This window comes from Agelaius phoeniceus, chromosome 14, assembly GCF_051311805.1.
Source record: "Agelaius phoeniceus isolate bAgePho1 chromosome 14, bAgePho1.hap1, whole genome shotgun sequence".
Classification (NCBI taxonomy): domain Eukaryota; kingdom Metazoa; phylum Chordata; class Aves; order Passeriformes; family Icteridae; genus Agelaius; species Agelaius phoeniceus.
The window spans coordinates 13418761-13441741 of NC_135278.1; the positions used below are offsets into that span (position 1 = coordinate 13418761).

Here is a 22981-nt window from a genome sequence, read left to right on the forward strand (position 1 = left end):
TATGCTTTGTTCCCTGTCTTGTTTGGAAGTGGATTTGTGCTGCATCAAAGACTCCCAAACCTAACACCAGCGCTTCATTCTCCCTCTCTGAAATAACCCATCACAAAGGCTTTCCAGTTCTACTGCTTTTTCTGCTCCTTTTGGGACAGATGTTGGGATTCTGGATAGTCTGTGCTCTGCATCCCTCCTACACCAGCAGCCCTGCTTAGATAGTATTGGGTACAAAGAAGCTGGTGGTCCAAAGTTACTTGTAACAGCAATAAAAAATACAGCACAGCTGGCTGCTGACATTTTTCAAATGCAGGTGTAACACCCATTTACAGAGAGCCCAGAGACTGCTGTTATGGTGAGGATCCTGCTGTGAACAGATCATAGCTGGAAAGAAAAAGCAAAATGTATCTTCTAGTTAGCATTACCAGATGGCAATCAGCCTCGAAGGCAAGGGAAGCAACACAGACTTCCTACCATACAGAAGTTTCAATTTCAATGGGTGTGAATAAAAATGCTAGAGTTAAGGCTAATCTGGTGATTTCCAGCTATGGATGATACAGACCCTGTGAAATGCATGTTCTAGCCAGAAAAGAGTACAGTTCATTAATACAGAATTTGCTGGAAACAGAATTCAAACAGCCTATAAAAAGCATAAACCACAGCTTTACAATATCTCTAGGGTGAGTTTTGCCTAACTTTGAAATTCCCACCTCTGAGCATAAAGAGCCACCTCCCTGAGCCTGCACAGGTGAGAAGAAAAATGCTAAAAACACCCCAGGTGTTATTTTGGCCCAACTCAGCTCCCCTGTAGTCACTGGAGAATCGTTTGCAGATTTTGTGCTGTTCTGAACGATGCTCTGAGCTGCAGCAGCAGCATGTCAGCTCTGACCCAGGGCTGCTGAGGTGAACAGGGACATGTCTTTTGTCAGGGTACAGAGGACAAGAGTCAGACCTGCCTTTCCACACAGCTTCAGTGGAAAAGCTAGAATAGTTATCACAAGCTCCCAGGGCTACCAATGTTCCCAGCACTCTCAAGGCAGCCCCAGCTTGTCACTAAAACAGCAACTGAATTTCATGGCTTCAATGAATGTTAGGTCAAGCCCTTTCTGTGCAAGCCTAGACTTGATCTTGACTGAAATGAATAAACCTTGATGTTTTGCATGATTCCAAATGAAAGCAGGTGACATTTGGCAGCTACAACAAGAGTTTTGGGTCCTTCTGAACTGAGAGCTCAAAGTAAAGCTCAGTGGCACATGCAAGTGCAAGGCAGCTTGAAAACCCTCAGAGCACACCAAGCAGGCATTCTGTGTTCACCCCACTGAAGGGAGGCTGGTACACTTTGCACAGTCCCAGTCTACCCAGTTTTCCCCTCCCTACAGCTGTGGGGCAGAGCCTTGGGAAGACAATCAATGTTTGAGCTTAAAAAACCTAAAACATTATATCCCTCTGCAACAGTTCAGTGAAACACAATCACTTCACAGTCCAGGTAGGCTCTAGCTCTGTGTCCAGGGAGTTAGAAAAATGCACAAGGAATGAAAAGCAAACAAACAATCCCTGGCTCTAAGACACTGATGCTGCTCTTCAGCCTCCCCTGTGACTGTTCTGCTGGGATATTTTTGCTTTGCAGGGAAGATGGAAAGAAGGACACACAAGGTAAAAAAATCCAGCATCATTTCTACAAAAGGTATTCAAGTCCAGAAATAAAGCTGCCAACAGTCAGCTGAGGAGAATACTGAACAAACACTGCTAAAGACCCGTAACACTTCCATCTCTTTGTCCTTCCAGCCTTTGTCTGTGAAAGCCAACCTCTACCACAGACACAAACCAAGCTATAGGGGCTGTGCTGTATGCCAGTGGCTCAGGGAGATGTGCTGTGCTTGAAGGCTCTCTCCCATCACAGGACTGGAAAGCTGCCCCTTGCCACCAATACACAATGACCAACCCTGTGGCACGTGGCCAAGCTGACAGGGTTTCAGTCGTCTACTTATTGCAGAGTTGGACAGGTCACCACCTAAAGGCATATAAGGGACAGCAGCACTTTGCCCAAGCAGGGAACACACGTCCCATCACATGGCACAAACAGTTTAGCAGCTGAACAATTTCACCAGGATATTAAAAATGTACCCTGAGCACATCAGTGTTCCCTCGCACCAGGGTAAGAGAGTGATCAGGTGCAAATGCTGGGAACAAACAGATGCACAGCGTGGCCAAGCCCTACTGCACATGCCAGTCCTTTCACATAGTCTGTATAAAAGTGCAAAGCACTTGGACAGGGGGGTTTGCAAGATCAGATGTGCTCTGCAGGAACTCAAACGTGCTTATCTGGGACTCGCTTGAAAATCTGCAGCCTCAAAATGCTTGTCAAGCTTGTTTTTGTTACACAGCTCAAACCAGAGCAGGAGACAAAAACAAAGCAGAAAGCAGCATTTCTATGTCCTCATCTCCCTTTTTGGTAGCACCTTAACTGGTGACAGCCACTCACAGCCATTGCCAATCACTTCAAACCACTGACCTCGGCAAGCAAATCCAGCTCCAGAAAGAAACGATGCCTTGTTACCACAGAGCTCAAGTACTATCACCCTGACCATTTAAAAATATATTTTAATTAGGAACAGGGGGGACATGCAACTACTGCATTCCAGTAGATTCTAAGCAGCCACAGGCACTAGCCTAAATTCCCAAATCCTTATTCACCTGGCAATTAGGGAAGCTGAGAGCTGCTGTGAGTGAAGTTTTGCACATTGCTGAATACAGCAATGTTCCACTGAGTTTCCCCAGGACAGCACAAAGAGGTCATGGCTGTCCTCCTGCTCTCACGCAGGATTTTCATTCCAAGCTGTTTGTTATACTTGAAGGTTCTTAAAAACTCAGAGCAGTTATTTTGTTGGGGAAAAGCCCTGTAGCTCCTTCATTATATTTTTACATCTTGACAACTCTTTCCAGCTCTGTTCCCCTGCCAAGCTCTCTTCTTTGAGGCCAATGGCACGCTCTGTTATGCTCAATGAAAAAAGTGTATTGATTTTAATGTTTTTGGTTTGTGGAACATTTAGCTTGCTCCAAGCAATGGACAGTGTTTACCAAGACCAAGAAATATATATTAAAAGAGTATGGCACTGTCAAAGTATGTTTTTTGAGCTGTAGAGCCACAGAGCAGAAAAAAATGTTTATCTGAGAGATTACAACAGCAATCTCATGCCACAAAAGACAGGAATAAAGACTTCATCAAGCTCTTTTCTTTTGTATCCACCAACACATTTTGATTATGCTACATTTGTGAACCATATCAGTCTGTTACCACCACATATTTGAAATTAGGTTTAAACAGACTAGAATTATCATCATTTAGAGTTCTGAACTGAGCATTTTTAATGTCTTCCAAGTATTATTCCACTACTTTCCTAGGTCCAGGAATGTTCAGGAATGTTTAATACAGTATCAAAACCAGGCTCTCTCCAAGACAAGTAAGACTTTACAGACCTGCCTGGTCACAGACTTGCTGAAGGAAATGATCAATAACAATTACAAAAGAAGGCATTTAGTGTCCAGTAAAGAGAGCACGTTCAGGAGCATGTTTAGCCCTGGGATCACTGCAGGTACAGAGCAGGATGTGGAGGAGGTGACATCCACCAAAGTTAATATTCCTGTGGGTTTCAATGTGAGACTATTTCTAAGTAAAAAAAAAAAATCAATTCTACCTGGAAGATAGAAACACTGGCAAGTCATTGATTTTTCTTCTATAATAAATTACAAAAAAAAGCCCACGCCAGCTCTCTGGAACAATACTGCACAAGTGCTGTATTAAAAAAAAACACCACAAAACCCCAAAGAAAAACAAACAAAATTAAACCTCACATATGTCTTCTACCTTCCATCCTCAGCTGTGTCCCTCCTGATTGTTATTATACCAGACCAGCATTTGAAAACAGCAAGTGCAGTTTCTCTTGTCCCTTAAACCATCTTTTCATTGTAAATCCCATAATCCAATTCTATAACTTTCACCAGCTGAATCTGTCAAGGTCATATGGAAAGTTGATGCTTCTGACCTTCCTCTACCTACAGTGTCTGTTGAATATTACAGTTGTAGCAGGCAAACCACACGTAGACAGAACCAGGCAAAGTACATCAAAGCCCAGGAGAATAAATGTTAAAGTACTGTGTTCATGAATACAAATATTGGACATGTGACCACCTTTGGCAGCCTCATGGCTCAAGTTTACACAAGGGAAAAGGCAAATAGGGAAGAGCAGAGATTGATAACTAAATGTCTGACCCAAACCTGCCCTCCTGTCCTGCAGAGGGCAAAGTCGTGCTCAGAAAACCTCATTCTCACTGTTTCAGAAAGCAAGATGAAATTGCAAATAAAAAGATATGGAGGTGGCTAGGTTTGGTTGGGTTTTTCTAAGAACTTGGCAGAATACAACCATTCCCTGAGCAGGGAAGGATGTGGCTGGGCTCTGCCACTCTGGCTTTCCACACTTCAGGTGGAAAAACCAAGATATGTCAGAACATGACATGACAGTCCCTCTGTGCAACAGCTTAAGCCAACAAAGGAGGTGACTGCAGGGCAAGAGCAGATGCAGCAGCACAGGAGGGTGATGGCCTCACTTACCACCACAGGATTTTCTCCCTGATATCTGTCAGAGCCAGGGGTCTGATGTTCCAAGGCACAGGACACTTTTCTGCTCTTGGCTAGGATTTGCCCCATGGCACAGAGCAAAGCCAGCTTGCCCTGCTCCTCACCCTGCTGTACCCCTGATGTCCCCAGCTGCTTTCTCAGGCAATGGTTCTGTTCACCAAGACCAAGCTTTGTCCTGGTGCTCCTGTTTCAGCCACACATGCCAGGCATTTTTGTGCACAGCAGCACTTTTCCCCTCTGCTCTGGCTTTGCAGAGAAGCTACCAAGCCACAGAAAAGGGCTGACTGTGTGCCACCAACTCCACACAGCTCCAAGCAAGGACCCCAAAGCTTTCTGGTCCATGCCAGGCCTCAGATTTCATGCCCACAGTATAATGAACTTGCTGTTGGTCAAAGGATTAAAGGTGCAGATACAAAAAGTACCTTTAAGAGAGGTCCTGCAGCCTGCTAGGCACAGCAGGCAAGGACCACACATCTCACATGGACCTTGGCTTCCAAAGAGGACATTCAGGCCAAGTGACATTGAATCACAACCCTCCATCCAGGAGGCATCAAGGCTTGAAGAAAAAGGAAGAAAGAGAAAAAAGAAAAAAAACAAGTAAAAATAAAAAGAAAGCCTGCCTTGCCCTAGGCAAATATTCCACCTCGGTCAGCTTTTGCAGACTGATCTATTTAGTGAGTTGTTTATTACAGCCAGTAACATATGCACATTTAAGTCACAGAGGGGATTTTTCTCTTAAAAAACGCCTTCAGAAGTGCTCTTTAAAAAGCACCTGGCACTAGAAAGCAGATATGTGACCAGTATTTGCTACCATCCCTAGTGAAAGGGAGGTTAAGGCATTGTAAATGTTTGCTAGGAGCTGAGCCCTCAGAGAAGCACAGCAAGCTGCGGTGGCAACAGGACAGACCTTTTTCCACAGAGGCAAACATGATGGGCTCACAATGCCAAAGATAATACACTGACATCTCTGTGGGCAAAAGGAGAGTTTGGCAATGACAATTCTGGGATAAAACTGCAATTAGTGAGACATATTTAGGTGCAGTTCCCATGCACTAGTCACAAGTGCCACACCAGCAGCCAGCTTTAATGAACACGATGCCCAATTCTGTGCCAACATCTGAAAACCTGCTAATATACAATGGATTTATTACAACAACCTTGGCCAGAGCAAAACTTCTACCTGTTCTAATTACAACACTGCTCACAGATCCTGGTTCCCACAGGCTGTTATGCAGTCTGGTGAGGTCTGTGCAGATTCACAGTCCCAACCTCACTCAGCCAAAGCAGATCCATGTTACAAACTAACAAAGCCCTCCCAGGAACAGTAAGCCAACACAGATGCTGCAAACCACACTGCTCAAGGGGCTTTCTGCTCACCCTGCATTCCATGCTGACCTAGATAAGCAAAATTCAGGGTCTGTAGGTGTCTACACTGACATACAGCCCAAAGACCCCAAAATCTAGCAAGAGCGGTCTGTTTTCTCCATGTGATGACAGGAATGGATATTAACTGATAATGCATTTTGCAGAATCCATGATTTCAGCTGCTGAGAGGTTAATTCCATGTGGCCACTGGGATCTGTTCCCTTCTGTGTAACAAGAGCTGTAGGACAGGACACTGAAAAGGTTGTATGCCTAGTTAGGTGGATTGTATCCATTTACTCCTGTGGGATGCAACTTTTGGTCTGACCTAAATTCTCCTCTGCAGCACTGGTGTAAGTGCCAGAACAGCTAAGAAAGGAATGTGTCCTGCGTGGGCATACATGTATCTCTGTCCATCCATCTGTCCCAGCTGACCAACAAGAATGGAACTGATCAGGGCTTTCCTTTCATTTGCTTGGTGCTTTGGAGTTCATGTTTTTAATAACCACCAGATTCACTCACTTAGGTTTGAAAGCACAAGAGAAAAGCTGGGGGAGGCAGAAGCAACTAAAGCATATCCATGTGGATGTGCTTGCTTATTCAGACTTGAGGCACAAAAGCGAACTGATCAAATTACCATAGGGTTTTTCTGTCCTTCCTGTATTGCTGCTCTGCTTTCCAAACTCCTGCCCTGAGCTGCTTATCCTTGTCCTGTTCACCAAGTGCAGTACAGACTGCCTGAGATGCTCAGCCTTTCGTAGATGAGGAGGTATGCAAGGCTTACCTTTTGAAGGCTGTTTTCTATTAGAAAGCAATCTTAAACAACATGACTTCCTTAGGCAGCAGACACCTGATCTCATGTATTTTGCTTTTGCTACTGACAAGAGATGTCTTCAGATGCAGCACAATCCCTTCCTAAAAGGGCAGCAAGAAAAAGACCTTTCACTGCCCTCACCGGGCACACTCGGGATGAGTCAGCTGCAATGCAAATGTTCATTTGTTTTTAGGTGGGATGGGCCCATATAGATGGGGTTGGAAGGGACTGGAGAGATTTTTTCTGCAAGGAAGAGTGACCTTTCTTGAGGACATCTGCAGTCTCTCGACACGTGAGAGGAGTAGCTGCAAAGAAGCTCCAGGGTCATTAGCAAGTCTGGAATGCAGCAGGACCAGTGCCTACGTAAGCGAACACTCCAACACTGCTGAAAAAATGCTCAAACTGCTTTAAACCAAGATAGATGGACTTCTGATAGGGCACCGGCAGAAATCCCTGAACAAACTTCTCTTCGAGTGCCTGATACAGACCACAAAGTAAGAAAAGTGCTAACACTTCTCCCCTGATTAGGCTAAGGACTGAAAGGATGCTTAAAATCATTCTCCAAGAATTAGCACAATCAAAACAGGGTTAAAAAAATAGTTTTGAGTAGTGTTTTTGTCCTACCTAATGTGAGCTCTATTCCAAGTAAAGACTTCTAAAGATTTTATATTACTGTGGACTCTTCAAAAACCCATGCAGAGAAACACAAAACAACAATGAAAATCCTCTTAATTCAATCTGTGCTTTATCGCACAAGGCCGCAGCAGGGGATTTCTGGCTGTGGGAATACAAATACTCATCAATGCTACAGCTCAGGGTCCTGCTCCAATTACTACCCAAACACAAAATGAGACAGTCCCAGCCTGAAGAGTTTTCAGTCTAAATACACCAGACTTGGTGGAAAAACCCCAGGCAGCCAGGGGAAGCCTCAGCAACACCCAGACTGCATTCCAGCTGCTCTGTCCTGGACTGCTGCAGCCGTGATGCCTTTGATGCCTCCCAAGCTCCTTCCTCCCAGCAGCCTGCTTTATCCCACCTCTGCACCACTAGGTAAAAGTGATCCTGCCCATTTGTCTCCCAGCCCCCAAGGGATTTCCCCCTCCCCTCTCCCAGCTCTCCTGAGGATGGTGCAGAGCAGTGTGAGTGGGCTCTGGTGACAGGAGTGACGTGGGCTGTGCAGGGAAATCCACGCCCTGCTGTGACATGCCAGCCAGCAGATGCTGACAGAGCTGGCAGTGATGGGTGGCTGGGGTCCCTGCCACATCCCCAAGCTCCCCAGTCCTATGGGAAAGTGGCTTGGGAGCTGCAGTGCTCCTCCCCAGTCACCCCCACCTCCTTCCCCTGAGGTCGTCCCTCGCAGCTCAGAGGTTTCAGACATCCCTGCCTTGCTTTTATCAGCCCTGATGGCTTTCCAGCTTCGAGCACCAGAGTCACTCAGCCTGCCTGCCTTGCTCCAGCTCCCACCCTGCAGCACATCACTGAGGTTTTACAGGCAACAGGATTGACACAGCAGGGAGTCAAAGTCTGCAGGGAGGAAACCATGATTACATCTTCATCTGCAAGGGCACCAGATGCACTGAGAAATAAAAATGACTGCTGATGCACTGAGAAATAAATATGACTGCTGAAGCAACAGGAGAGGAGAGCAAGAGACTTCTCAGGCTGCCTTGTACAATCCCTGCAGACACTACAACAGGGACAAAGAGGACAGGGGAGCTGCACTAGGGCTTGGGGACAAATAGGCCCAGAGGGGAGGAGGAAACAGAGCAGAAAGAAGAAGCAAGGCTTTAGAATAAGACTGCAAGTCTTGGACCATCGGAGCAAGATTTGAGAGGGTTCCTGCATAAGCAGGAGCATCTTTAAGCATCTTCCCCTACAATGTTTGGGAAGGAGCAACATTCTCTCCAAAAAGAACTGTCTTGAAAGTCCACTGGTTTATGAAACAAAATTCCCTCACAGGGAGGAAAGAGCTTTCCTTCGTACAGCTGACCTAAAACACCATTATCTCTGCCATGCCTGGATGATCTTCCAAGCCCTCCTTAAAGGCTCATTTCTATGTCTGGCTTTCAACCCCCCCAACCCTGAGCACTAAAGTGCTACAGCATGGGCTGAAATGTCCAAGCCCATGAGGCTCTAGCGTTCTCCTGGCAAACTCATCCTGGGTTTGCTATCTGCAGCATCACGTGGAAGGCACTCTGGGAGCAGAGCCCAAGCACTGCATGCAGCACAACACTGCACAAACCAACCATTTGGGATCAAGAGCACATAATGGCTGCAAGCCTTACCCATGCTCTGATCCTTTAGGAATGGACAGCAAGAGGAAGAAACACAGACCAGTGGGATCAGCCAATACCACTGGGATTACACACTGAGGTTTTGTATTCAAACTCTGCTCAGTTGAAGCAGGGCTCTTTAAGGACCTAATCTCCGTGTGACTGTTCCTAGCACCAGCCGTGTCCCTGTGGGTAACAGGGACTTAGGGAAGCAGAGTCACGACAGCCACGGTCTCGGGCACACGGGCTGCAGCTCCACTGTACTGGTGCTGCCCTGGCCACCTCTGAACCCCCAGATACTCCACATTTTCCCAAATGCCCCTCTGTTTGAGAGGTGTCTCCTCTCACTAAGCACCCAGAGCTGATCACAGCACCCAGAGTTCCTAAGGCAAAGAAGAAGTGATGAGACAGAGTTACAGCACCACGTTTCAGGCTATTGACTTAAATCCCCATCAGAACCCGGTGTGGGTACTGCTGGGCAGAGATGTGGACATCACTCATGAAATTCAACTGGATTCCAACACTCTTATCTGTAGTGGTTGTTTTGGGTCTTTTTCTGACACCAGTGTAGGAGAACAGCTGCAAGTTAGTGCTGTGTTAATGCAGAGTCAGAGGCAAGATAAAACACAGAGACCACTCAGCAGTCACCTGGGCATGCATTGTGATACCATACCCATTCTGGAGCACTAGCTAAACTGCTCCTGGTTCCCATTCCCAGAATTAAGCAGAATTTGCCTCACTTTTTAATGGTGCTCTGTGCACCATTAAAAGCAAGGGGTGGGGGCCAGCAGCACCCCTGCAGCAGTTATGCTGGACTGCGTGGTGGGTCTTTCTCTCCACTGTGCAGTCATACTAATAAACAAAGTAGCTTGTTTTAAACATTCACATTCCACTGCTGCAAGAGGAAAACTTCTTCCCAGAGCACAGGCTGCCACCTTCCAAACAAGGTCAGACACTGACCTCCTCCCCCACCGCCAATGACCTTATTAGCACTGATCATGGTTCTAATAATATCCCGCACTGTAAGCAGGCCATCTGCCGTAACATTTCACTACAAACTTGGGGAATTGCTTGATTTGAGTATGCTCATGTCCCAGCAAGCCAATTGTGCCCTCTCAGGAATATGCTTCTTCCTCAGAGCTTTAAGCTAAATGTTGCAGAAAGGCACCTCCAGGTCTCAGCTTTCCAGCTTGGAGTTGAAGCATGCAGAGAACAGCCCTGAGCCATTCCCACGTGCTGGCTTCAGAGAGAGGAGGTAAAAACACAGAGTTAGTGCTTAATAATCCCTGACTCCAGCATCCAGCTCCTCTGACAGTGGAGACATCAAGTAACCATGTCACTGCAATCCTAAACCCAGGCCAAACACTAACCAGACATTCAGAGAGCCAGATGCAAAAGCCAGGGCTCCCGAGAGATCAGCATTACTTTTGTGTCATGTACTTTCTGCTGTGTGGACAGCAAAAAGATTTTACTATCCTAACACATTAGCTATGGTTAAGTTGAATATTTTCACTGCCACTACAGAACAGGGGGCTTTCCTAACAGGCAGGCAAGATTACAGAACTAAGCATGTTTGATAGCTATTCCTTTGGAAGGAGCCAGGGTTTGAAATGCTTACTCAGTTAGGACACCTGTCCTAAAACACCCAGAGTCTTGCTATTACAGGCTATTACAGCAGCTCAGCTACACTCAGCCTTCAAAGACATTTTTTTTGTACTGCTCCTGTGAGGTCAAAAAGTGCAATTAGGCACAGAGACCGACATTACAACACTTTGAAGCAGTTTGCATCATCACAAGGCTCTGAAAGGTGGTTTTCCAAACCCTTGGTCTTTCCTCTAATCAAAAGACTGTCATCAGACATGGCACGAGGACTGTAAGGGGTGAGGAAGGGGGTCAGTGCCTGGGTCCCTGCTGTTTTATGAACAGCAATAAAACAGTATTAATAAGCCAGAAGTAAAACTGTGCCTGTATGGGGCAACATTCACCCAAGGTCTTCAAAGCATTTATTTTAATACCAGCAAAACAGTATTTATAGGGGCAGAATTTCAAAGAGCTCAGCTCCTCACTTGGAAATCTAACCACTTATTGAAATGCTCTGTGGGAGATGTCAGGCGATGGGCTCTCCAAAAAGCCTAGCACATCTTGTTTACATTTGTTTTAAAGCTTCTAAACAGCTCAATTACATAAAAGCAAGTTACTGCACCCTCCTTCAGAAGGGTGAACCCAAGTGGCAGAAAGCTATTGTCAGCTAAGGGATTACATCAAACTGATGCTATGCCACTGAGGAAATCCGCCAACTCCACACGCTCGTTCAGTCACTCCCCTTGAAGGCATCTTTCACCACCTTCCCCCCAGCTCATTTTGCTGGTCTAATGCAATCAGGAGCATGAGAAGTCCCTAGGTAGTTTCACAGCCAAGCATCCTCTTTGCCCCAGACTCTGACCAGGCACAGAGGTCTGTTGGTTTGGTGCTTCTATTTCAATCCCAGTGTTAGCTACTGCTACACATCAGGGCTGGAAGACGTAACGTTTGAACTTCTTCCCTAGAAGAATTTGGCAGTGCCACATTTTGCAACATGGCACCATTTGAGGTGCCAGAGCTCACTGTACACACACACACACACACACTCTTTTTGTGCTCCCTTGGCCAACTTCTGACTCACAGCAGGCAGAGCCAGCCACTTGCTATCTGGGCCCAGCACCTCATCTCCCTCCTCCCTGTGCAGAGGAATACCCTGGGGCTCACAGAGCATCCCCCTGCAGTTCTGCTGGGTCACAAGCATGAAGCTTGTGCTTGCAGATCCCAACAGGCTTGTCAAGACTGCAAACTCAAGGTGTGCATGCAAAGAAACTCCCAAAGGTGGCAGAGCAAACGACCACTGGCAACTCTCCCCCTTTATGGACTGGCTGAGATGACCACTTCCCACACTGAAAACTTGATGCAACAGCTCACTCCAGCACAAGGAGCTCTTTTCTGCCTGCAGGAACTCTACAGCACTTAAAATCAGGCTTAAGTATTTTGCAGAACCAGAACCTTAGTCTGGAGGGCTTTGCCCTTCAAACAGGAAAGCAAGCTCAGGAGCAGGAGGTGGCATGCCAAGGCCAGTGGAACATTGCAATATGCCCATAAAAGGTTTCAAAATGTATCTGCTTAAGCACACACAGAAGCTCAGAAGGGTTTAGAGTCAACATCCCAAAAGAATTCCTCTCCTGCTTTTTTAGGCAAGTGTGAGCAGCAGTCAGCACTTTACCATCATCTTCCCAACCAGAAACCCAAGGTTACTCTTGGCTAATATTAATAATGTAAATGCTGCTGGCTTTACCCTTTGAGGATGGTGGTTTGCTCACGCCACAGGGAGAAGAACGAGGCAACATGAGCTGCAGGCAGGAGCAGAGGCCCTGCATTGCCAGGGCTGGCTGGTGAGGAAAGGAGAGGCGAGGCTGGCAGCAAAACCCCACTGCTGAAATTGCTTGGCCCATCTCCCTGAAGAGGCTGACCTCCAAATTGTGGTCTCAGGACCAGTTTGTGGGCACAGCTCTGCTTTCCAACACGTACAAGGGGAAAAGCACACCAGTCTGAGGCCCAAGGAAAAGCTGTAATCAATCAGCTGCAAGAAGATGGACAAGGATGGTGTTCCTGTCCTTGCTCCTTGCAGTGGGAGATCTTCCCAACTTACCAGCCTGTGCCTACACCTCTGCCAGCCTCTTGAATCTGTCCCAGAGACAGCACACATGAGACTGGCACTCACAGGCAACAGCAAAGGCATCTGCTCCTGTGTGGGCAAGCCCTCAGGAGAAATGTGGGGTCAGGAGGTCTGGGGCACAGATGGTGCTCTCCACCGACTGCACAGCAAATACCCAATCACCAAATATCCACCCTCTGCAGGAATATGAGCAATGAGCTGAGAAGAGAGCATCCCTCCAGGGCAGCACCAGAACTAGACCATGCACCAGGAAACCTACAGATATCTCACTTTTCTTGCCATGTTACCATAGACAGCACCTAGTTTCACAAAGCACATGTCCTTGTAAATGTAAAGCCAAGGGAGCGTTCCCTGCTGAGGCTGCTCAGCTACAGAAAGACCTGGCAGGGATAAGGACAAGGCCAACCTCTTCACTCCCCATAACACACCTCAAAGATCACCTCCTTGCTTTAGAGCACAGACAAGAATTCCTGTCAAGGACTCTGCCTTATACCTTTGTAAATGGCTGGCAATGAATAAGACCTCCCTGTCTACTGCTGTCCTTGCAGCACAGACACCAGGTAACACCAGCCTGCTCCAGTTACACAAGTTCATCACCCAGCAGCTCTGCAGAGAGCAGGACCAAGGGAATTCCAGCTGCTGGATTTTGTATTCAGTGCCTAAGGCTCTCTGTCCTCCTCCTAACCCTGCCACAGTGGCAGCAACCACTGCTGCAACAGAGAAGCAAGGGGACAGCTCAGAGCAGCAACCTTCTAAACCATGACTGCAAAACCCACCAGCGCTCATCTGCCACAGCTCAGCTGTCAAAAAGTCACAGATAAATTAAATGAGACTACTGGGCCATCAGAGTAAGCAGTGGATAACACTAAACAAATCAAACATGCTGTGCACAGACATCTATCCCACATACAGATCAGCTAGGCAGATTAAAGGAAGAAGGTGTATGCTTTCCCTGGAAAGCTGAACACACCTAGGGAGGTCACACATCATCTTCACATAACCAGCCTTAACCCCACAGAGAGAATCTGCAGTCCAGACAATGGGGCAGGCCTGGGAGATGCTCAGCACAGGTAGACCCAGGTGAGCTTCTCCATCAGTGCTCTCCATCCCAGAGATGTGCCAAAAACTTCTGAAGACACTAGAGAGAGTATAGACAGCAAATGTGCCAGTTAAATTCAACTGTGAAAACGTGGAGCTTGTTGTAACCTATAGATGCAAAGGGATCCAGGCCAAATTATTTTTCCCCCACAAGCTCTCCTGTTCTCCTTGAAATACCAATTTACTTCAGAAAGAAGTACAAAGAGAAATATAGAAATTAACAGAAAAAGACAGAGAAATACAGTATTAACAGCTTCTATACATAAAATTGAGTCTAAATACATTTTCCCCCACTTTAAGTTGTTTGATTTAAACACTAGTTTTAAACAGCACTGATGACATGCTGTAAGACACACCAGCACCCAGAATGGACAGAAAGCTGCTGCAAATCTGCTGTTGCCACACAGGTAAGTGGCTTAATGACCAAGTAAAAGTGGATGTTTGTCACACAGGTGACTTGGCTCAACGCTGTTCTTGTGGAATATTTACATCTCCATTACACTGAGCTGAGACATGGAGTCAGAATGTCTCCAAAAATATCACTATGGCTTTGTTTGCTTTCTTCTTCCTCTCTAAAAGCGTAACCATATGCTAAGTTTAGTGGGTGTTTTTAGTTGTTTCTTAATTTGGAGTTTATTTAAATTAAAAAAAATAGATTTGATTGCCAACCAGTAAGTCAGAAATAATTCTAGTCAAGTCAGCATAAACCAGGTACAAATTAGCATGAAAACTGTGAGGAACAGCCTCAGGTGCATCAGTTTCAAGATCATATAGTACATCCATTGCCCAAGCAGTGTGAACTTTTCAGACTGCCTTGGGATTTTGAATATTATTACCAGAGAATAACACTTCTTTTAGAAAATAGACAATTTAGACAAAACTACTTTTAACTTCTCTTTATTCCTGTTCACAGAAAACTTTTCACCTTTTTTTTTATAGAGTACTGCTTTGAAACATGCAATAGTTTAACAGTGTTTTCCACATTAGACCTCCCAAAGTCGAAATTCATATTACTGAAATTTTTCACCCCACTATTTTCCGTCTCAAAGTGCTCCCTGAAGCTTCAATTCACATTAATATTCAAAAAGAAAATTCAAAAACCCCTAAACAGCAAAAAGTCCCAGCCCACACCTCACAAAGCTGCATTTGTAAATTTTTTTAAACCTCAAGTCCTCAGTGCAGATATCCAAACTGTGAGCAGTATAAATCAAAGCCTCTGTGAACACCTGATGTGCATTACCTACACATTTTTATATAACATGTCACCATCTCCTAATATCCCATCTCTCAGCTCTCTGCTCCATTAATGACCAAAGATGATTTTTTTTTTTCCTTCCTGACAACATCAGAAACTGGAAACACAACCAATGACTTGCTGGCCAGGAACTAAGAGTCAGACAAGCTCATCTCCTGCCCTCCTGATCCAGCCTGAATAGGAAAGTTAATGACTAGATGAGCAGCCTACCAAAGTGCCAAAACAAACCTTTGTAGGAACTGCCTTGAGCCAGCAAAGCATGTCCCAGTCCTTACAAAGAGCACTGCCTCTGCATGGATGGTGCACACTGAGCCAGGGAGAGAGGCAATGAACAATCCCAGAGGCCACCCCAGTTCACAGGGATGACATGACATTCCTCTCCTTTGCTCAGAACATCTCTGAGGTGCCACAGGACCTGGGCAGAGAGCACTGGGCACTGACCAGCAGCCCCCGTGGTCACTTCTGGAAGCAGGGTGGGCCAGCACAGCCAGCTCTTGGGCCTTTGGACTGCCCTGCAATCAAGCAGTGCAGACTCTCCTGCCATTCACACAAATTAATTCAGAGAACACTGCTTCCAGAATAACAAGGAGGGATGCATGAGTAGAGTGAGAGCTCTCTTGGCATCTGATACAAATAGCAGCTTCTTGCAAGGAACTATTTTTAAGTTTTGTATCAATCTGCTTGAGAAAGGTTCCTTCTGCTGCCTACAAATGTGCAAACTCCCCCTTCAAAGAAATACAGCTCAGGACAGCAAGATCAGCCTTGCACTCTCAACCAAATCAAGACCAGATATTTCACAACCAAAGCATTGCACACACACAACGTTCCTGCAGAGCATGTTCTGGTGACCCCCACCTGAGCATCAGTGAGGGCCCCCATTAATCCAGTGAGTCCTGTGTGTTCTTCACAAGATTACAGGTAGCACACAGTTAGTTACCCGTGAAACAACCCACACTGAGGCAGTCTGACTGCTTCTGGAAGCATCACCGCTTTTTCCACTGCAACAGGCATGGAACTGCTATAGGAGATTAAGGAAAAGGGGGAAAAAGGGCAATTCAGTAAGCTCTGGATGCTGCACATGACCTGACCAGTGAGGTGAAACCATTGTTTGCTGGGTTATCAGAAATTCCTGTATGAAGGCATTGTTCAAGCTTAAGAGGTTTGTGAGAGAAAAAAAACAAGCAACAGCAGCACACAATGGATGCAGATAAGCAACGTCTGAACAAAGCCCTGGGCGGCTGCAAGACAACGGGAAAACTTATTAGCCACAAGCATCCTATATCCTGCCTCCCATAAAGCAACACAGATGTTCTGCTAATGCAGGGTGTGAAAGACAAGAGAGCACTAAGCAGCTATTGAGCCCTCCACAGGAGAGAGGGCCGGTGTTCCACAGCTGTTGGGCACAAAGACATCCTCAGGATGGGCACAAAAAGCCTCTTAAATGGTCTGAGAATGTAACACCTCTCTGGTGTTACCTGTAGGGGTGGCCACCCTTATAGCCATGACCCTCAAGACAACTGCAAACAGTGCTTTGCAAGCCCGGCTCTGGCCCAGGAACAGAGTGACCATTGTTTGAGGGTTTGGCCCCCAGGGGGGTTATTTCCACTGGGAAATGCCTGGCATTAGACATGCACACACTCAGGCTGCAGCATGGGGACCCAGCCCTCCGTGGCACAGGGAAACAGGGCTCTGTCCTGAGAGCTGCTGGGTCCGTGGGGCTGAAGGAAGTGCTCCAAGACCCATTTTCTTGTCTGCAAAGAGGGGTGCAGAAACAGCCCCATCACCTTTGGCCAAGTGCTCTGCACATTTGGACCTCTGCTCAAGTACTTCCCAAAGACAGAGCTGTCAGCCCTCCATGAGGCTCTCCCAAGTCCAAAAAACCTGTTCTCTGGAAAATTCAGGCCACTTAACCAGCACATACTGGGCATCTGCTATTGTGTCATGAGGAAACTGCAACCAAAACGTCATTTAACAGCCAGTTCCACAGGAAACATTCTGAGCTGTAGAAGATCACACCCTACTCCTTCCCCTGGGTTTTGCTGTTGTTGTTTTCTTAACATGGTGTTCCCCATCCCATCCCCACTGCTGAAGAGGGAGAAGTGTTTGCTCATACCAGTGGGTAGGATTTGAAGCCCAGCTGCCCATGGACTCGGTCCTGCACATGGTCCCAGCCCCAGCTGGGCAGAGAGGGGCTGGCACAGCTGGGTGTGCTGCAGGAACTGCACTGCCAACAGCACCCATGGGCAAGTGTCACACATGGGGTGACAGCACAGCTCAGAGCCCAGCCAAGCTGGGTGGCTGCACTGGGACACCTGCCCAGGATGCTGCAAACACCAGCAAGGGGCACAAAACTACCCTCCACAGTGTGACAGCCCTCCTTTCCATTCACAAATATACTCTGTAAAATATTAACATATTAATCTCTTCATTAAAATTACCTGCACTGCCACTGGCTACAATTCAAAAGTTTCAATGGCATAAAGAACAAGATTTTTTCCCCCTTCAAAAAAAAAAAAAAATTTGTCTCCCACTGTCAGCAAACCAGCAATGTAAATGAACATTTGAAAGTCACTGTATAACCAAAGAGCCATTTCACATAATCAGATTAAAAAGAGAAAAACAAATGCAAACAGAAAACTTGAGCTTCTTGGAAAAAGAGAACAGAAACGAAAACATGAAGAAGCCACTAACAGGAACAAAATGGGTAAACCAGTGTTAGTCAGATCCAGTCCTGGTCTGAACCCCTGCATATATAACTACCAGTTCTGTTACTCATTATGCTCATAAAAATAAACAAAAATCTTTTCAAGCAATAGTTGAAGTTCTAGAGAAAACTTATAAGATTATAAAATCTTCCAGACTCTTTCTAGAAATTTTAACAGGTTGATTACTTTGGTCAAAACATTAAACACAATGTCAAGAATTCTCATCTGCTAACAGTTATCCATATGGTCTCAGAGTAAAAAATACTTTTGAGGAGTCATACATTTGGGAAATAAAAAAAAAAAAAAAAAAAGTGGATCTTCCTTTCCCAAGAACCATGGTGAAGTAAGGCCAGAAAGAGATGCCCACATCCCCCTCCTGTGAGCCCCTCCACTCCTCTCCCTGACTCACAGTCCAGGTCTTTGGTATTTTTGAAAGTCACCTCTGGAACTCCAGCAGGGACAAGCCACCAAGAGCTATTTACTGCCTCCAAATTCAACTCTGCAAGGACAAGCACCAACCTCAAGGCTCAGCCATAGCTCCAACAGGCCTGGCAGAGCCACTGAGTTTGTGTGTCCCAAGCAGAAAGCACTTCCCCAATGACCATTTCTGGAAATGTTGTTCTCCAAATATTTTGGCTGGTCCTCATCTACAGGACAACCTTCAAGTGCATTTGCAACTCTGTCTCCAGGAAATACATGTAAAGCTGATTCATTATCTTAAAATGCTGTTTTCATTTTTGCTCATTAAAAACACATTTCAGATCCCTGCACCAAATGCACAGCTGACGTGATCTGGACACTCAAAACTGGATTTCAGTTCTCTCCACTCGTCTTATTCCATTTGCTGCCCACAACCTGCGTTCTCTGTTTCAGGGACAGCTATATTAGACCTGAGCTACCACTGAAAAATACCCTGGATAAAATCCTCTCTCCCTGCAATGCCTGGCACTACAGGCAATGGCACCTCAAGTCAGACTCAGCCTAGATTTCAGGAGCAGCATCCTCCCTGCAGACACAGAGCAACAAACAGCTGTTCTGCACATCCCACACCCCTGCCTGAGCCACTGGGAAGGGAAAGAAAAACAAGGCAGCTTAGGCAATGCACGCGTTACAGTCCTCACCTTTAGGGAGTCAAAGCAGGCAATAACTCGACCATTTTCCACATGGCAACTCCGTGACGGATGGGCGAACTTGCACTCTGCATCAGACCGAGAACAAGTCCCTCTCTGAAACTCTCGACACACTTCTAACGTCAGCCATTTTGTATCACGAACCAGGGACACGTTTACAGCCATATTAAAAAACAAAAATTAAAATGCAAGCAATCGCACCCTTCCTCAGGGTAATGTTTACTGCTGATCTTCTTTTTTCTTCTTTTTTTTTTAAAAAAAAGGGTAAAAAAGTGAATTCAAGTTAAACGTGAAGAAATAACTAACTTGTTGCTTTGGTAAAACTCCTATTCATCAGCACTTAGGTTTTCATTTAAGTCAAATCGTGTTTCTTTAAACAAGAATTAAACATAAAGCCAATCATAAAATAGAAATCTTATCAGAAGAACTGAAAATCAAATTAGAGGCCAGCTCCTAAAAGTGCAATTGTAGAAGTTAAAATACAAGTGTTATATTTTGTGCCACTGCCAAAGTTACTTGCAAATAACTGGCAGACTTTCAAAAGAATTCTGTGCTCTCCAGTTAATGGTTTCAATTATTCTTGCAAAAAGCATATGCTGCTGGCAGCACTTCAGTTTGTGGAATGGTCTCGGTCCTTGGGGAGAAAACTTCGGGTTTTTGTTTTTTTTTTTTTCCTTCTATTTCTTGCTTCTAAAAATTATGGTTCACGAGCATCAAAACAGGCAAAAGGATGTCTGATTTTTTTTCCTCTTTCTTTTCTCTTAAATATTTGCTACATAGTCGGGGGAAGGAAAAAAAATAAAATGGCTGAGCAAACTGCGTGTAAATGGGGAGCCAAAAAAAAAAAAAAAAAAAAAAGGGCAAGGCTGGAGGAGCCGCCGCCGTCAGGGCACGGACTGCAAGCAACGCCGAATTAAACAGAGAGGGGGGCGAGGGGCAGAGAGAGGCAGCCCTAGACAGAAATCCAAGCAGCGGTGGCTTCAGGAAAGGCACTTTTCAGCAACCTGCAGGAAAAAGAGAAATAGAATCAGCCAGGAGCCTGCGGCCCCGCTCGGGCGGGCGGGCGGGCGCGGGGCGGCGCCGGCGGCCATTGCGGGCACGGGGGCACTGCCCGCGCCGCGCTGCGCATGGGAGGTGGCGCCGGCCAATGGCGCTCGCCGTTACAGCGGCACCCGCGGGCAGCAGACCAATAGCGGAGCCCGTTTCATAGCGCCGCGGTGGGCGCCGCAGCCCCGGGACCCTCAGGGCCAGCCCCGACTCCACAGCGGCGGGGGCTGCGCTTCACGAGCCCTCCCGGAATACCGGGGGATACTCTGCTCTACAATATTATTTTTAAATTAACATTAACTAGCCCACCCCTTTTCTATAGGAAATGTTGAGGCAGGAAGAGCAGCCGGTGGCTGTGTTACATGCCGGGCTCCTGATCAGCCCTTCCAAGGTGTTCCATCAAAGCATGCCCAGCGCGGGGCTGCTCCTGCGATGGCTCTGGAGACAAACGGCTGGCTCGCAGCCGCTCCTCCATGGATTCAGAGCCTACAAAACTAAGAGCAAACCCGACAGGGAAACCTAAGCCACACACACACACACACACGGAAAAAATTAACTCATTGCTCACAGCTGTAGTTTTCCACCAGACCAAAGGCAACTCGAATTACTCTGACTCCAGCAACTCGTGTTATACAACAAACAACTTTCAATGCATTCCAGTTGAAGGCTTCCTTGGCATCCACTAAAATGTTAAGCTGTCTCTAGAGTCTCCCATTCTAATATTAGCTGTACCATTGCCGCCTGATAGGACTGGGCTGTTTCCAAGTTCCCAAAATCCAGCCCTTTATCTTCCTAAAGTACGAGCGTCCACTTTTGCAAACATTTGACAGGCGCGGGATGTTGCCTGTGTGACTGCTATTAAGATTTCAAGCTTTCGTAGGAGAAGAGCCTTCAACTACAAAAAAAGGAAGCTTAAATTCCTCTTTCATTATTGGTGTGTTATTGCAATTACACTGATCAGTAACTGAAACCTACTGGAGCTGGAAACAATGGAAACAATGCTACCAAGGAAGAAGTGTGGGAAGAGGCTGTCATCAGCAGCAGGGGGTGGGGCACAGAGGCTGTTTGATTCACAGATCGAATTATTTCAATTTAGAGAAAACAACACTCGTTAAACCTACACTGCAAGTACTTTCTAGGCTTAATTAGACTCAAGTTGATAACAAAACCTGCCCAGATCCCTGCAATCCAGCTTGAGGCATCATCACAAAGCTTGGTCCGACCCATGCTTCTGGAAGGACCTTTGCATTTTTGCACATCAGGTGGGGAACAGAGACTGCAAACGTCATATTTGCTAAGCGTGTTTTAAACTTCAAAGAGAAGGAAAAAAGGCACACCTAACCATGCTTGTGTTTTTTGGGTTTTGTAAAGAAGAGCTGCTCTAAATCAATTCCAATTTTGCAAACAGGGCAAATTTATACAGGAATCCCATTCACTGATACGTGGGCTCCCTGTTCATATGAGCTCAGAAAGCAAAAGAAAGGAAAAGATGGGCAGAAACCTTCTGCAGGGAGCTAAGGACTAGCTGGGTGCAGCTCTTAAGAACGAGCTAGAACAGGTCAGATATGGGTGGGGATTAGAAAGAATGCACTCTCAGAAGTTCTTCCGAGAAGACTGAAATACAACCATCTTGTGGATTAAGTGCCTATTCCACAGCTTCAGACTCCTAAGGGAAGTGAGGGTCTCAATGCTGGGGATAGAATATGATGGGTCTGACTTAACACACAGTTACACCAAACATCAAGATGTCCAAAGAGTGTAGTAACATTTGCCCTTCCCAGCCCCTGAACCTCAGGAAATCCCAATGTAACAAACCAAATGTTGATCTTTCTCTCAAGCCATGCAGCTCAGGATCACACACTGCCCACAGGTACATGGCTGCACTAAACTGCTCAGTCCTCAAAATGAAGGACATCATGTTAATGAAAGCTAAATCAAATGAATTCTACAAAACATTAAACTACAAATATCAAAACATTCAGACACATGTAACACAGTGGATATTTTTCTTTACAACTCCTGGGGGAAGAAACAAACCAACTGATGGAAATTGCCCCTGCACCACACCCTGCAGAAGGGCACACTCATCTGTGCAACATTCAAGAGACAAGAAATTTTCTGTGCCGTGGAAACAACCCCACCTCCCTGCAGAAGGATTGACTCATCTCAGACCCTGGCACTAGAGCTCCTGTACTGGAGGGATCCAAATTAATGAATATATTTTTCATACCGCAGTTCTGCAGCCTGCAAGGCACCTGGCAGAGCACTGCAGGAGCACACACACTGCCCCATCACTTGTTTGCCGGGCACTCAGGAGAGCAGTTAAGCACATGCTTAACTCTGAGCATGCCAACAGTCTTTCTGAAAAGAAAATCTGAAGCATGTACTTAAGTGCTTTGCTGAATCAGGGCCTAAATAAATGAATCTGCTTCACAGGTTTATCAGGACTGGGAGGCCAGCAAGCACAGGCAGCAGTCATTGTGCTTCGGCTTACATGACCACAGCCCAGAGGAGCACGAGTTAGGCTTTTCTGCAAGTCAACAAATACAGTTCTGTCAGTGTTTGGATTGCTGCAAATCCCTCTCCATGTGGTCACGGGGAAGGCTGGAAACGCGTGCATGCAGGGCTGACATCACAGTGAGCGCTGCACACTGCTGCAGCGAGGCTCCCACGCACAGCCCAAGGACAGCACACCTCACCAGGAACCTGCCACTGACAGCACACAGCTCCAGCTCTCCAGGTTCCAGCTCCTGGCAGCAAACAACTGTTCTCACCAGAATGCACCCTTACAATTCCCTTGTATTACTCTTTTTTGGGGAGGGAGGGTGTGGGGTAGCTCGCATTTTATTCCCTTTCTCCTGTATATGTCAAATAAGAGGAATTTAAAAAAAAAAAAGCATGCATGCCAAAACCAACATACAACCTACGAGGATTAAAAAGTAGCTTCAGAAATTAGGGGCTTCGTTA

General features: G+C 46.2%; 1 protein-coding gene across 19 annotated transcripts in view; it reads right to left on the reverse strand.

The window, feature by feature from the left end:
- MBNL3 (muscleblind like splicing regulator 3) overlaps positions 1-22981 on the reverse strand; it is a 93482-nt gene that overhangs the window by 39442 nt on the left and 31059 nt on the right. For 12 of the 19 annotated variants that reach the window (XR_013184298.1, XR_013184297.1, XR_008534986.2 and 9 more), the window contains exon 2: positions 18959-19971. The exons of the other annotated variants lie outside the window; for them this stretch is intronic. Coding sequence is in view for 9 of the 12 variants with exons in the window: in XM_077186070.1 (XP_077042185.1) it covers positions 18959-19132 (174 nt within the window). In the remaining 3 variants the exon portion in view is untranslated. The remainder of the gene's footprint in view (positions 1-18958; positions 19972-22981) is intronic. 19 annotated transcript variants of the gene reach the window in all.